Source organism: Homarus americanus, unplaced genomic scaffold, assembly GCF_018991925.1.
Source record: "Homarus americanus isolate GMGI-L3 unplaced genomic scaffold, GMGI_Hamer_2.0 scaffold45698, whole genome shotgun sequence".
In the NCBI taxonomy this organism is placed as follows: Eukaryota; Metazoa; Arthropoda; class Malacostraca; order Decapoda; family Nephropidae; genus Homarus; species Homarus americanus.
The window spans coordinates 4,554,331-4,569,617 of NW_024735554.1; the positions used below are offsets into that span (position 1 = coordinate 4,554,331).

Genomic DNA, 15,287 nt, shown 5'->3' on the forward strand with positions numbered 1-15,287 from the left:
TGGCCCCCCCAGGGATGGCAGCGCCTGCACATACCCTGCCAGGGGTGATGACGCAAACCGAGGCTCTCCCAAGAATATCAGCACTCACAGGGGCCCTTGCAGGGACAACGGTGCTCCCACGGTCCCTCTCAGGGGCGGTGGTACTCCCATGGGCTCTCACAGGGACAGTGGCGCTCCCAGGGTTCCTCTCAGGGGCATTGGCGCCCCCAGGGGCAGTGCCAAGGACTGTACCAAGGGTCCCCAGGGGCCCTATGGCATGCTTGTCCATCGTGCCATATATTACATACTTCCAGCTTTTCCTTACTTAACTGTGATTGGTGGACTATTCATTTTCCCGCCAAATTACAGCCAATAGGAGCAGAGAACAGTCAGTCAGCACAACACCCCAACTTATGTTTTCCTGTTGGATATTATTCTCCATTACCTAATTCAGAATGCGATGACACTGGAAATGTGGTGGGTGGCGGTGTATTTACTTAACGTTGCTTCTCCCAGAGCTCTAAATAGCGCCAAAACTACTGCAACCAGGGGCCTTCCCAGGGAATGGCAGCGCTCCCACGGGACGTGATAGGGGCTGTGACATCCCCAGTGGCTCTCCCAGGGACATTGGCGCTTTCAGTAGCCCCCCCAGGGATGGCAGCGCCCGCAGATACCCTGCCAGGGATGATGACCCAAGAACATCAGCACTCACAGGGGCCCTCCCAGGGACAGCAGCGCTCTCAGGGGTCCTGACAGGGACGGCAACGCCCCCAGGGGCTCTCCTAGGGATATTAGCGCTCCCAGGGTCCCTCTCAGGGTCATTGGCGCCCCCAGGGGCACTGCCAAGGTCCGTACCAAAGGTCTCCAGGGGCCCTCCCAGGGATGGTGGTGCCCTCAGGGGCCCTAGCAGGGATGCTGGCTCCCCCAAGGGCCCTCCCAGGGGTGCTCGCGCCCTCAGAGGTTCTCTCAGGGACATCTGCAATCACAGAGGCCCTCCCAGGGACAGCAGTGCTCCCAGGGTCCCTCGCAGGGGTGGTGGTGCTCCCATGGGCTCTCCCAGGGACAGCAGCGCTCCCAGGGTCCCACTCAGGGGCGGTGGCGCCCCCAGGGGCAATGCCAAAGACAGCAGAGTTCCTGGGGGCCCTCTCAGGGTTGTCGCCGATCCCAGGGATCGTACCAAGTGTCTCAGGGGCTCTATGGCATGCTTGTCCGCCATGTCATATATATTACATACTTCCAGCTTTTCCTTACTTAACTGTGATTGGTGGACTATTCATTTTCCCGCCAAATTACAGCCAATAGGAGCAGAGATCAGTCAGTCAGCACAACACCCCAACTTATGTTTTCCTGTTGGATATTATTCTCCATTACCTAATTCAGAATGCGATGACACTGGAAATGTGGTGGGTGGCGGTGTATTTACTTAACGTTGCTTCTCCCAGAGCTCTAAATAGCGCCAAAACTACTGCAACCAGGGGCCTTCCCAGGGAATGGCAGCGCTCCCACGGGACGTGATAGGGGCTGTGACATCCCCAGTGGCTCTCCCAGGGACATTGGCGCTTTCAGTAGCCCCCCCAGGGATGGCAGCGCCCGCAGATACCCTGCCAGGGATGATGACCCAAGAACATCAGCACTCACAGGGGCCCTCCCAGGGACAGCAGCGCTCTCAGGGGTCCTGACAGGGACGGCAACGCCCCCAGGGGCTCTCCTAGGGATATTAGCGCTCCCAGGGTCCCTCTCAGGGTCATTGGCGCCCCCAGGGGCACTGCCAAGGTCCGTACCAAAGGTCTCCAGGGGCCCTCCCAGGGATGGTGGTGCCCTCAGGGGCCCTAGCAGGGATGCTGGCTCCCCCAAGGGCCCTCCCAGGGGTGCTCGCGCCCTCAGAGGTTCTCTCAGGGACATCTGCAATCACAGAGGCCCTCCCAGGGACAGCAGTGCTCCCAGGGTCCCTCGCAGGGGTGGTGGTGCTCCCATGGGCTCTCCCAGGGACAGCAGCGCTCCCAGGGTCCCACTCAGGGGCGGTGGCGCCCCCAGGGGCAATGCCAAAGACAGCAGAGTTCCTGGGGGCCCTCTCAGGGTTGTCGCCGATCCCAGGGATCGTACCAAGTGTCTCAGGGGCTCTATGGCATGCTTGTCCGCCATGTCATATATATTACATACTTCCAGCTTTTCCTTACTTAACTGTGATTGGTGGACTATTCATTTTCCCGCCAAATTACAGCCAATAGGAGCAGAGAACAGTCAGTCAGCACAACACCCCAACTTATGTTTTCCTGTTGGATATTATTCTCCATTACCTAATTCAGAATGCGATGACACTGGAAATGTGGTGGGTGGCGGTGTATTTACTTAACGTTGCTTCTCCCAGAGCTCTAAATAGCGCCAAAACTACTGCAACCAGGGGCCTTCCCAGGGAATGGCAGCGCTCCCACGGGACGTGATAGGGGCTGTGACATCCCCAGTGGCTCTCCCAGGGACATTGGCGCTTTCAGTAGCCCCCCCAGGGATGGCAGCGCCCGCAGATACCCTGCCAGGGATGATGACCCAAGAACATCAGCACTCACAGGGGCCCTCCCAGGGACAGCAGCGCTCTCAGGGGTCCTGACAGGGACGGCAACGCCCCCAGGGGCTCTCCTAGGGATATTAGCGCTCCCAGGGTCCCTCTCAGGGTCATTGGCGCCCCCAGGGGCACTGCCAAGGTCCGTACCAAAGGTCTCCAGGGGCCCTCCCAGGGATGGTGGTGCCCTCAGGGGCCCTAGCAGGGATGCTGGCTCCCCCAAGGGCCCTCCCAGGGGTGCTCGCGCCCTCAGAGGTTCTCTCAGGGACATCTGCAATCACAGAGGCCCTCCCAGGGACAGCAGTGCTCCCAGGGTCCCTCGCAGGTGGGGGCTCTCCCAGGGACAGCAGCGCTCCCAGGGTCCCACAGGGGCGGTGGCCTGGGGGGCCCGTAGGTTGTCGCCGATCCCAGGATCGTACCAAGTGTCTCTCTATGGCATGCTTGTCCGCCATGTCATATATATTACATACTTCCAGCTTTTCCTTACTTAACTGTGATTGGTGGACTATTCATTTTCCCGCCAAATTACAGCCAATAGGAGCAGAGAACAGTCAGTCAGCACAACACCCCAACTTATGTTTTCCTGTTGGATATTATTCTCCATTACCTAATTCAGAATGCGATGACACTGGAAATGTGGTGGGTGGCGGTGTATTTACTTAACGTTGCTTCTCCCAGAGCTCTAAATAGCGCCAAAACTACTGCAACCAGGGGCCTTCCCAAGGAATGGCAGCGCTCTTTCAGTGGCCCCCCCAGGGATGGCAGCGCCTGCACATACCCTGCCAGGGGTGATGACGCAAACCGAGGCTCTCCCAAGAATATCAGCACTCACAGGGGCCCTTGCAGGGACAACGGTGCTCCCACGGTCCCTCTCAGGGGCGGTGGTACTCCCATGGGCTCTCCCAGGGACAGTGGCGCTCCCAGGGTTCCTCTCAGGGGCATTGGCGCCCCCAGGGGCAGTGCCAAGGACTGTACCAAGGTTCCCCAGGGGCCCTATGGCATGCTTGTCCATCGTGCCATATATTACATACTTCCAGCTTTTCCTTACTTAACTGTGATTGGTGGACTATTCATTTTCCCGCCAAATTACAGCCAATAGGAGCAGAGAACAGTCAGTCAGCACAACACCCCAACTTATGTTTTCCTGTTGGATATTATTCTCCATTACCTAATTCAGAATGCGATGACACTGGAAATGTGGTGGGTGGCGGTGTATTTACTTAACGTTGCTTCTCCCAGAGCTCTAAATAGCGCCAAAACTACTGCAACCAGGGGCCTTCCCAGGGAATGGCAGCGCTCCCACGGGACGTGATAGGGGCTGTGACATCCCCAGTGGCTCTCCCAGGGACATTGGCGCTTTCAGTAGCCCCCCCAGGGATGGCAGCGCCCGCAGATACCCTGCCAGGGATGATGACCCAAGAACATCAGCACTCACAGGGGCCCTCCCAGGGACAGCAGCGCTCTCAGGGGTCCTGACAGGGACGGCAACGCCCCCAGGGGCTCTCCTAGGGATATTAGCGCTCCCAGGGTCCCTCTCAGGGTCATTGGCGCCCCCAGGGGCACTGCCAAGGTCCGTACCAAAGGTCTCCAGGGGCCCTCCCAGGGATGGTGGTGCCCTCAGGGGCCCTAGCAGGGATGCTGGCTCCCCCAAGGGCCCTCCCAGGGGTGCTCGCGCCCTCAGAGGTTCTCTCAGGGACATCTGCAATCACAGAGGCCCTCCCAGGGACAGCAGTGCTCCCAGGGTCCCTCGCAGGGGTGGTGGTGCTCCCATGGGCTCTCCCAGGGACAGCAGCGCTCCCAGGGTCCCACTCAGGGGCGGTGGCGCCCCCAGGGGCAATGCCAAAGACAGCAGAGTTCCTGGGGGCCCTCTCAGGGTTGTCGCCGATCCCAGGGATCGTACCAAGTGTCTCAGGGGCTCTATGGCATGCTTGTCCGCCATGTCATATATATTACATACTTCCAGCTTTTCCTTACTTAACTGTGATTGGTGGACTATTCATTTTCCCGCCAAATTACAGCCAATAGGAGCAGAGAACAGTCAGTCAGCACAACACCCCAACTTATGTTTTCCTGTTGGATATTATTCTCCATTACCTAATTCAGAATGCGATGACACTGGAAATGTGGTGGGTGGCGGTGTAATTATTTACCCTTGCTTTTCCCAGAGCTCTAAATAGCACCAAAACTACTGCAACCAGGGCCCCTCCCAGTGACAGTGGAGCCCACAGGGGCCCTGCTAGGGGCCATGGCGCCCCCATGGGCCTCACAAGGGGCCAGTGGGTCCCCCAGGGGCCACCTCAGGGGTAGAGGCGCCCCGGGGGGCTCTCCCAGGGACAGCGGCAATCCCAGGGACCATCCAAAGGACGGCAGCGCCCTCAGGGACCTTTCCAGGTAGGGTGGCACCCCCAGAAGCCCTGCCAGGAGCGCTGGAGCCCACAGCGGCCCTCCCAGGGACAGGAGCGACCCCAGTGGCTCTCTCAGGAACAACGGCGGGCCCAGGGGCCTCCCAGGGATGGCGGCGCCCTCAGGTGGCTCTGCCAGGTTCGGTGGCACCCCTAGGGGCTATCCTAGGGACAGCCGAGCGTCCCAGTAGCCCATACAGGGACCGCTGCACCACAAAGGGCCCTCCCAGAATCGGCACCGCTCCCAGGGGCCCAGCCAGGGGCACCTGTGCCCTCAGAGGGCATTGGCGTCCTCAGGGGCCATTCCAAGGGTAGAGACGCCTCGAGGGGCTCTCCCAGGGGCAGTGGCAATCCCAGGGACCATCCAAAGGATGCCAGCGCCCTCAGGGTCCCTCCCAGGGATGGCAGCGACCCCAGTGGCTCTCCCAGGTGCCCTTCCAGAGGTGCTGGCGCCTACAGAGGCCCTGCGAGGGATGCTGGCTCCCTCAAGGGCCCTGCCATGGGCGCTGGCGCCCACAGTGGCTCTCCCAAGGATATCAGCACTCACAAGGACCTTCTCAGGGACAGCAATGCTCCAATGGGCCCTACAAGGGATGGCGGCAGTCCCAGGATCTCTCTCAGGGACGGTGGTGCCATCAGAGGTAGTGCCAGGGACCGTACCAAGGGTCCCCAGGGGCCCTATGGCATACTTGTCTGTCGTGTCATATATATTTCATACCTCCACCAGTCCCTTACTTTACTGTGATTGGTGGACTATTCCTTTAACCCACTAAATTACAGCCAATAGGAGCAGAGAACAGTCAGTCAGCACAACACACCAACTAATGTTTTCCTGCTGGATATTATTCTCCATTACTTCATTCAGAATGCGATGACACTGGAAATGTGGTGGGCGGTGGTGTATTTACTTAACCATTGCTTCTCCCAGAGCTCTAAATAGCGCCAAAACTACTGCAAGCAAGGCCCCTCCCAGTGACAGTGGAGCCCATAGGGGCCCTGCTAGGGGCCATGGCGCCCCCATGGGCCTTGCTAAGGGGCGGTGGGTCCCCCAGGGGTGGAGGCGCCCCGAGGGGCTCTCCCAGGGACAGCGGGACAGCGGCAATCCCAGGGGCCATCCAAAGGACGCCAGCGCCCTCAGGGACCTTTCCAGGTAGGGCGGTGCTCCCAAAGGCCCTACCAGGATTGCTGGAGCCCTCCCAGGGACGGGGGCGACCCCATTGGCTCTCCCAGGAACAGCGACCATCCTAGGGGGCCTCCCAGGGATGGCGGCGCCCTCAGGGGCTCTGCCAGGTTTGGTGGCACCCCCACGGGGTATCCCAGGGACAGTGGAGCGCCCAGGGGCCCTTACAGGGACTGCTGCACCGCAAAGTGCCCTCCCAGAAATGCCAGCGCTCCCAGGGTAGTCACAAAAATTTCAAAATGAAACATTAACAAAGAACATTCCATTTATTAGTATTTACAAAGACTCCCATTTACGTGTGTAAAGTACATACAGTACATGTAATATCTGGCCAGCCAGACACTTGGAGTTTGGCACTTATTTAGGTATTGCCGAGTAGTTCCATGTGGTATAGGTGGAGCCAGTAAGCACTATTGATGCTAGGAAATACCACCGGAAGCAAGTACTTCTTGGTGCAACATTTCACACTCAGAGTATGACACTAGAGAAAACATCAGAACTAAGTAGCAGTAATTATACAAAAAAAAAACGAACACTAAGTACAGTACAGTAGTTACTTCTTGTTAAAGAGCTGCACTTTGTTAAAATGTTTCCCACTAGGTACATTCAAACCACCCAAGAAATGCTCTTTGTTATATTGCAGGAATAACAATGCTTTTTTTTATCCAACTATGGGATTAACCATTCTAACACCTTCAGCTTGACAGTCAGCAGAGTACTTGTGGGTCACAGTTTCCTTCCACTTCTGAAAACCTTTGTTTCTTCTTAATACATTATTGCACCAGTTCCTTACTCATTCACTTTAGTTGGCACTTACATTTACATTATAAGGTTGTGCAAAGTGTGCCACTGTAAAGACACTTCATAAATTAAATCAATTAATCCTCAACAGAGAGCATCATTAGTATAATTTAAACTGATTAACATAGTACAGTATCTGAATTATAATCATACCATACATAAATAAGAACAAGCTGCTCCTGTCTATTAAGTAGCTTCTAAAAATTTAATTTAATATTAATGGGAGGAGAAAATTCAAATAAAAATACAGTACAGAATAACAAGGCTGAAGAGTAAAAAGAGTTACACACCAACACACACCTAACTTTTCAAAATACTGTACAGAACTGTAATAAAGGCCTTATCTAGCTTTCAAAAATTACATTAACTGTATAACATTTTGTTTTGCCAGTATTGCTAAAAAAATAAAACAAGTTTCAGAAACATATTAGTATTGTACCGTGTTGTAAGTGATAACTAAACTACAGTACAGTAATTTGTCGCTGGACACAAAATAATGAAGTAAGTTTCCTGATTTTTGTCCAATATACTATAACCATATAATACAAGATGAGAAAAAAGCTCCAATTCTGAAACCGAGTTCATCAACACCACATATGGTACAGACACTAGTTCAGTTATAAGGACAACACCTTGAAATTAACTGTGGTAAAAATATGACCAACTCCTGACTGTCATCTACAGTCTTTTATACTGTAGTGTCACAACACTCTAGAGCTATCAAAAAAATTTCTCATTCTAAGTGCCTACCAGGATCTATAAATTCTAAGATATTTGTGGTTCATAATGCTGTAAACACTGTCATTTTCCGATATGTCTGGATTTATAAATCCTTTACAATGTCATCAGATTTCATGGTAAATATCACTAATTTACAAATGCTGCTTATGAATTATTCATGAATACAAGCCTTTGTTTTATTACAAGGAAGGGACACAGTTCACTTTTTACAGCTGACAAATATTTCCCATACAGTACTCTGCAACTAATGTGATCAAGAACCCAACACAAAGACAGTTTACCCCTAATTTTACAGCATAGGATTATTGTTATTTTGTACAAATATGTATTAACATGCTTCTTAGATCAGAATAACATGAGTGAATTAAACTATAGTATTTCCACACTAACCTGGACCATAAGCCACGCCTCTCTTCCATAGTAATAACAGATTGGTTCATAGAAAATTCAAACTAAATGGGTTCACAATTGATAACCTGACTTGTTATTATCTAAAACAATGTTAAATATCTAAACTATAAAAATGCAAATCATTTCAAGGCATTAGCACTTCAGAGAGGATGTTAGAAGATCTTAAATATTTATCATAAAAGGTCGATATAAATACGCATTTATACACACACAGAGTCCAGGGGGAGTTAAGATGCTCAGGGAACCAATCAGCTATTTGTAGCTATAGACAAGGGGCGGGCCTTACGGGCCAGGTTAATGTGGAAAGGGTATAATATGCTGTAACCTCCAGCTTACCTATTATGTGTAAGTATAATATCCTTGAGAATACTGTACAGTTGTTAACAAAATTATTTTTATTCTCTCTGAATTTTTTATATTTTCCTCACTAAATAACTAATAAAATTGTTCATCTTCTACAAATATGCAATAATGTTAAACATCTATATTAAAAGACCTATTATCTTTCCTCTGAACCATTATAAACAAACAGATTACAGTAATGTACTGTACTGTACATGTATTCCAAAAATTCCTTCCCCCTTTAAAAGTCAATTTTGAGAGAGAATTCACTTGTAACTACTGTAATAGAATTTATCATATATTATTTTCACTGAATTTTAGAGTGCACCTCCTTGGGATAAGAGGGATAGAATAATCCAAATTCTTAAATAGAAAGTGAGACTGGCTCTTTGCATGCTATAGAAAATGATGTCCTTCTAACTCAATCAGGCCAAAGAATTCAATTTTTATCTCATAGGTTGAGAGTCCAGGGCATCACTCTAAGCAAAATGGCAACCCTTTTTCACCATAAAGTGCACTGTGATGATTAAAATCTTGTGACAAAGTGCTTGTCCAGATGTACTGTAGTACTGTACGCTCACTCTACACCACTTAAAAATTGTCAGCCTGTCTCCAAAAGCTGGCCCATGCTCTGATATGAGACTATAAAGTACTCAACAAATAACTTGGTATAAATCTGCCAACTCATGATCTAACACATGAAACCCTACCAGGCACCTGACTGAATACATCGGCACAACACTAACTGCCTAATTGGAGACAACAAATAGAGTAATACAGATCTGTCAATAACAGATACATCACAAATAGCCCACAACTGAGCTCAGTTATGTAATGAAATATGAAAATTCACTCACCGTCAGTCAATGTTAAACTTAATGTAGATAGAGATCTGGGAATATTATGAGGTTGTACTGAGTAAATGAAAATATAATAAGCATTAGTGAGTTTTGGGCCAGCATCTGCATCATCACTGTGAATCATATATAATATCAATGAGAGGGGCGACTAAATGGACTGTAAGTAACTTAAAACATCCAAGTATCGTTCTAAGTAGAGCATGCCATACACTCTCAACAGTAACGTACATGGGCTGTCTAAAAAAAAATTAAATCCACATTTGTAGTGAGCAAATTTTCTTTTATATAGCATTCTTTTTACTTCTCTCTTTATATATATATATATATATATATATATATATATATATATATATATATATATATATATATATATATATATATATATATATATATATATATATATATATATATATATATATATATATATATATATATATATATATATATATACACACACACACACACAGGGGGTTCCCGAGTTATGAACAAAATACAGTAAATGAAAGGAAAAAAATAAGTCATCAGGTAAATAAAATACTGTACATTTTAAGTTTAACACCGTTTGTATCGGCGGGCATTCATAAGTCGGGGACCCCTAGTATATATAATTTTCTTTTGTATATTCCTATGTTGTTAAACAAAATTAAAACCTTTCCTCCACTCCAGTACTTGTGAAATGTAAAAAATACGAAGTATTTATTGAATTAATAATGCACATCCTTTAATAACATAAAGTGAAGTAATTTAGTAAAGGTCTTCTATCTCTCAACATTACAGTAACTAGTTAGTCTCCTATAAAATCTAATCTACATATTTGTGCAAAATAGTCTATCATTTACAAAACATTAAAAATAATCTTAGTGAATGTGTACATTACTTCCAGGCAATGACACCAACAAAAAGATATTCTGTACTGTACTTACTCATGATACATGCAGCACATAATAGTAAGAAAGGCTCCAAGGTACACGGGTAGTACCTTATATACACATCAAATCAGTATTTAGACAAGACTAGCACAAAAACCACTTACTGTACTGTATCTAAGAGACTTCTGCACTGGGTCACCATTCAGTTATTAATATTGTAACACAAAAACACAAGTCCCCAAAATTCACTGATGCTGGATATAACATACCGGTACAGTACCACTTCTTCCACAGTAAGCATCATCCTCAGCTGCATTGAGTCCTATATGAGGTCTCTTGAATTACAGTACTGTATTACATTGGTTGAACATATTTCTATTCCTTTAATATCTAAGTGAACATTGTTTTTCATGATGAGAAATATAAATTCAGATTGCTTAAATACGTACATCAAAGGGCACCAGAATTTAGTTAAACTTAAAAACAAAACAAAAAAATCAACACTACTGGACTGTACCATATTTGGTGAACTGACAATTGAAGGTACAGTACCTTAAGCATATGGAGGTTTAACGCAACAAATATGAATCCAATGTGAACCAACACTGTTAATAAAAATGGTAAGGGTTATTTTTCATCCTTTTATGCAACCATATATTACCTGTATTGGCTTTGGCAATAATTTATCACAAAATGATTTACATACAACCATTGCTACATCACATATCTCAAGATCTAAATACAATTGTAACATACCCTTTTGTAAAATATGTATATAGTACTGTACAGTATAAAGAAGTTGGCTCTCTTCTCTTCCTCCCCATACTCGTTACATCAAACAATAAGTTGTTAATAGACTCTTCAGTCATTTTTGAGGGGTGTGAATATATTCACTTGACCCAGTGTTTTGTTGTTACTCTCTAAGTATACTTAAAGTTCATCATTTATATTTTACATATTTCAATGACGGACATTAATGTTCAAAGAAGAACCAAGGAGATAAAACTGATTGTAATCCATAAAGGATACAAATACAGTACATTACATTTAACAATTACCTACATTATACAAACATCACCCAGTGGTTTGCATTCTACGATCAGTCTAACAAAAGCATTTCTGATTCTACATAAATAAACGATGTAGGTAGACACAGCCTTTCATTATAACACTATAGGTTGTAATCATTAGTTAAAGCATCTCGTCTTATAAAAAATCACAAATATTTCTATTAAAGAACAAACAAGACATTGTACAGTACAAGCTTTATCTGTCCAGTGATTCAGAGAACTATACTGCATCCTTTACTTAGTGAGATGAAGGTTATTATGCAAAAAGAAGACACAACTTTATGTAATGAAGGTTTTGATTAACACTTTAGTCCTCTCACTTGGTAAAATTACAAAAATAAAAGACTGCACTACAATCATAACATGTCTTAAAGTGTATATATTACATGCATAATTTTTATACAGATAAACATATTGATAGAAAGACATGGGATACCAATTACAGGCACATCTAAATATAAATTTTATGTTCAGTGACTGCTGTTGTTGGCGTACGACACACGAGCAATGGCGTACCGTACTTATTGTTTAAATCAATAATGTCATATTCTCTGGAGTGTCCAGTCTTTAAATGGGAACCAAGACTCATGTCGTAAATTTTGTGTAACAGTGTTGACAGAAAAAGACGAATGGATAAAATATTAAGTTTCCAAATTCAGCTTAGGACACTAAACAAGGATGATAACAAAAGAGCAAACTACGGTGAGTGGTTGAAGTAAGTTCAGAGGATTTGAAGATGCTATGAAAGTCTTGGTAAATGGGAACTAAGCATGGAGTGTGTATAAAGCCTGCATATTGGAGTTCTTGTTCAAACTTACGTCTTCATATACCCTGTATGTGAAATTAATCTATTCTTAAGTGTGGTAAGATCAAAATGTGTATTAATATGCTGTATTAGCTGTAATATGCAATAGGCCTACATACATGAATTACAAGTAGTCCCCAATCTACGGTAAATAGCTGTAGTTTATGAAAATTCAAAGTTATATTTTTTTTAAATATCAATTTATTAATAAAAAAGCAATTATTATAGATGTTAGCTTAGCATTTTATACTGTTCACCTTGTTTCAAATCTCATCTGGTTTCTTGTACATACTATACAGGTATACAGTACAGGGGGGTCCCCAGGTTACGAACGACTTCCATTCGTGAGGACGTTCGTAAGACGGATTTGTACACAAGTCAGAACACATGCTATATGCATACCATACTTATAAAACAATGTTTAAAATCCTACTATATCATAGCCTAAGTCCTTATATACATCTAAATATCACTTAATTTAAGACAAAAGAAGAAATAGAATGACAAAACCCAGTAAATGAAAGTAAAAATTAAGTCACCAAGCAAATAAAATACTGTAAATTTCAAGTTTAACCCCGTTTGTATCGGCATTCGTTCGTAAGTCAGGGACCTCCTGTACAGTACTGTAAAATTATTACTGTACAGTGCTGTGCTGTATTGTAATGCACTGCATGTACCTGTACTGTATTTTACTAAGTGTACTATGTTTATTATCCTTGTGTACACCTAGAATTTTCATTACAAACGTATTTTGTAGCGTATTGTACCTTTTAAGATGTTTTGAGGATATTTTTTTATACTGGGAGTCAATGGGAAAATAAGCTTTAATTTGTGAGAAAAAAAAAAGAGTTATTTTAGGAATGTAACTCTTTTATAAATCAGGGATTACCAGTATTCTTCTAACTCTTGACTACTGTACTGTAGTTAAAATACTGTAACAGATTTCCTAGGTATGGAATTAAAAATTTAATACTGTACCCATCAAAAACTTATGCATTACTCAAAAAATGATAGATATTCTAAAAATAAAGATTTGAAATAAATTTGTAGATGAAAGAAGTTAGCAGGATGGACGAAGCTCATCACAGTACTGTACTGTATAGTTGAAGGCACAGAAGAGAGGTAGACCATGTAAGAAAAGGACTAAGTTATTAAGATCCACTGTGCGTATACAAACATGTAATGTGTGCGTCATAATAGTCCCAGGTGAATGATTTGAAATTATAAGCACATGTAGAATTTTCTGTTATAAAACATGAGTTAAAAAAAAAATTTCAGATGTGAAATACCCTAGTTAAGGAAGTCTGTTCATCCTACCACACTAACTATACAGAAGCATCCTAGATGACAAAATCTTCATTCACTCTATCATAAATGTTTTGTGAAACATCTTAACCAATACAGTACTCTTATTCATTCTGCTACACTAAATATAAAGAAGTATCTGAGCTGATAAAGTCTTTATTCACTACACTACAGTGAAGTATTCCGTTTAACAGTCTTTGTTCACCTTACCACACTTAACAAAGGCCAATGTGTTTAATCAATACTGTCAGGCTTTATGCATTATCCACCATGTGTACAGTCCAGGGACGACTCAGAAAATTAGAAAGATCTGAAAAGAACAAATTATAACAACATTTAACAAATGCATGAATACTTCTTATGAATGTGCAAGTCCTTATGTATACATGACCATGAATGTTTAATACAGTATATATTATAGGCCCTTGATGTATACATGACCATGAGTGTTTATTATGCATTTAAGACCAGTACAGTATATATACATGACCAAGTGTGTTTATTATGTATTTTAAGGCCAGTATATAGATATGTCCATGATTGTGTTTATTTTGAATACAGTATTTAAGTTCTGTATACATGCCAATGAGTGTGTTTAATATGCATGTGTTGGTTCTTATGTATACATTGTCCATTAGTGTGCTTTTTCCATGCACAGATCCTTACATATACATATTCAACAGTGTTTATTGTGCATGTATAGGTACTCATGTATACATATTTATCAGCATATTTATAATGCATGTGCAGGTCCTTATATACTGTATACATGTCCTTGAATGTACGTACATTATTGTCTTGCCTAACCACAGTCATGTAAGTGTTGAGTGCACACAGATGTGAATGCATAAATATAAATCGGCAAATTCTTAGGTGAGAACATCAAGGTGGTGCTCTGACAGACCAACTCAGACATGATGCACATGATATACTACATGACTTACCTATGATGGTACCTGAGAAGACCTCTTGATATAATACCTGATACATGTGGTAGAGGAAAATACACAAAGATAGCTATGATGATAAATGATGATACTGTATCTTGTGAAAATGATTATCGAATACAATGAGATATATGATATCTTATGATACCTATGATGGTTTATGATGACACAATGATGATACTGGGTAATACAGGTAAGGGACAATTTATCAGGCATACTTGGGATCTGGAGGTTACCAGATTTTTTTTTTCCTCTCCAGAACTTGGAATACCGGGCCTAAAATATATAAAATGTACAGTAAACCTTCTGTTCAGATCATTAGATTCACCCCTAAAAGTAGCTTTAACTATACACGGTAACATCAAAACTGTAGGCATATAAACAACAATAACAAAAACATTTAAATGGCAATAATGAAACCATAAGAGTATGAGAAATGATACAAGTTATTGTACTGTACACACTGCATTGTAACCTCCACTGACACTCACCTTAGAGCATCCCTAACAACAGTTCTCTGCGCCGTGGATCCAATGACCTCCACATGCTCACCACACAGCTTCCCAGTGGAAACCAGTCGATACTACAGTAATGTACTTACAATTTTATACTTTATTATAACTCTTTCTTTTATTTCTCTTTGCACTGTCTTTATGTAGGCAGGTGTGAGCATGTAAATGAGTAAAAAAAATACATGTATCTACTGTACCAGAAATTACAAGTTGAAATATAACCATATAACATATAGATCACAGGTGGGGAAGGATTGTAAATTTACTCACTCAGCTGGGGAATTACTCGGCGCTCACTTTAAATATAGCAAGTCCTCGCTTAACGTCATGGTTACGTTCTTGTAAACTACAAGGTTAACGGAATTAATTTTTCTCATAAGAAATAGATAAAATACACTAGTTACGTTCCCCAGCCTCCTTTTGCCCCATAAACTACATTACATATACAGCTACTCCTCGACTTACGACCATCCCAGTCGTACCAAAATTTTTTCAAATTACGTATT

General features: G+C 43.9%; 1 protein-coding gene across 1 annotated transcript; it reads left to right on the plus strand.

Moving 5' to 3' along the window:
• Positions 1-439: 439 nt before the first annotated feature.
• Positions 440-6,341, plus strand: LOC121871319 (collagen alpha-1(II) chain-like). The gene is made up of 8 exons (XM_042373539.1): positions 440-456; positions 620-1,152; positions 1,467-2,078; positions 2,393-2,926; positions 3,383-3,515; positions 3,900-4,458; positions 5,108-5,629; positions 6,093-6,341. The coding sequence occupies exons 1-8, from the start codon at positions 440-442 to the stop codon at positions 6,339-6,341; spliced, it is 3,159 nt and encodes a 1,052-aa protein (XP_042229473.1).
• The last annotated feature ends 8,946 nt before the right edge of the window (positions 6,342-15,287 follow it).

Coding starts and splice junctions, on each gene's coding strand:
- LOC121871319 (XM_042373539.1), top strand. Junction 1,153..1,466: donor TGTCGCCGATCCCAGGGATC/GTACCAAGTGTC, acceptor GGGCCTTCCCAG/GGAATGGCAGCGCTCCCACG. Junction 3,516..3,899: donor GTGCCAAGGACTGTACCAAG/GTTCCCCAGGGG, acceptor TGGCGCTTTCAG/TAGCCCCCCCAGGGATGGCA.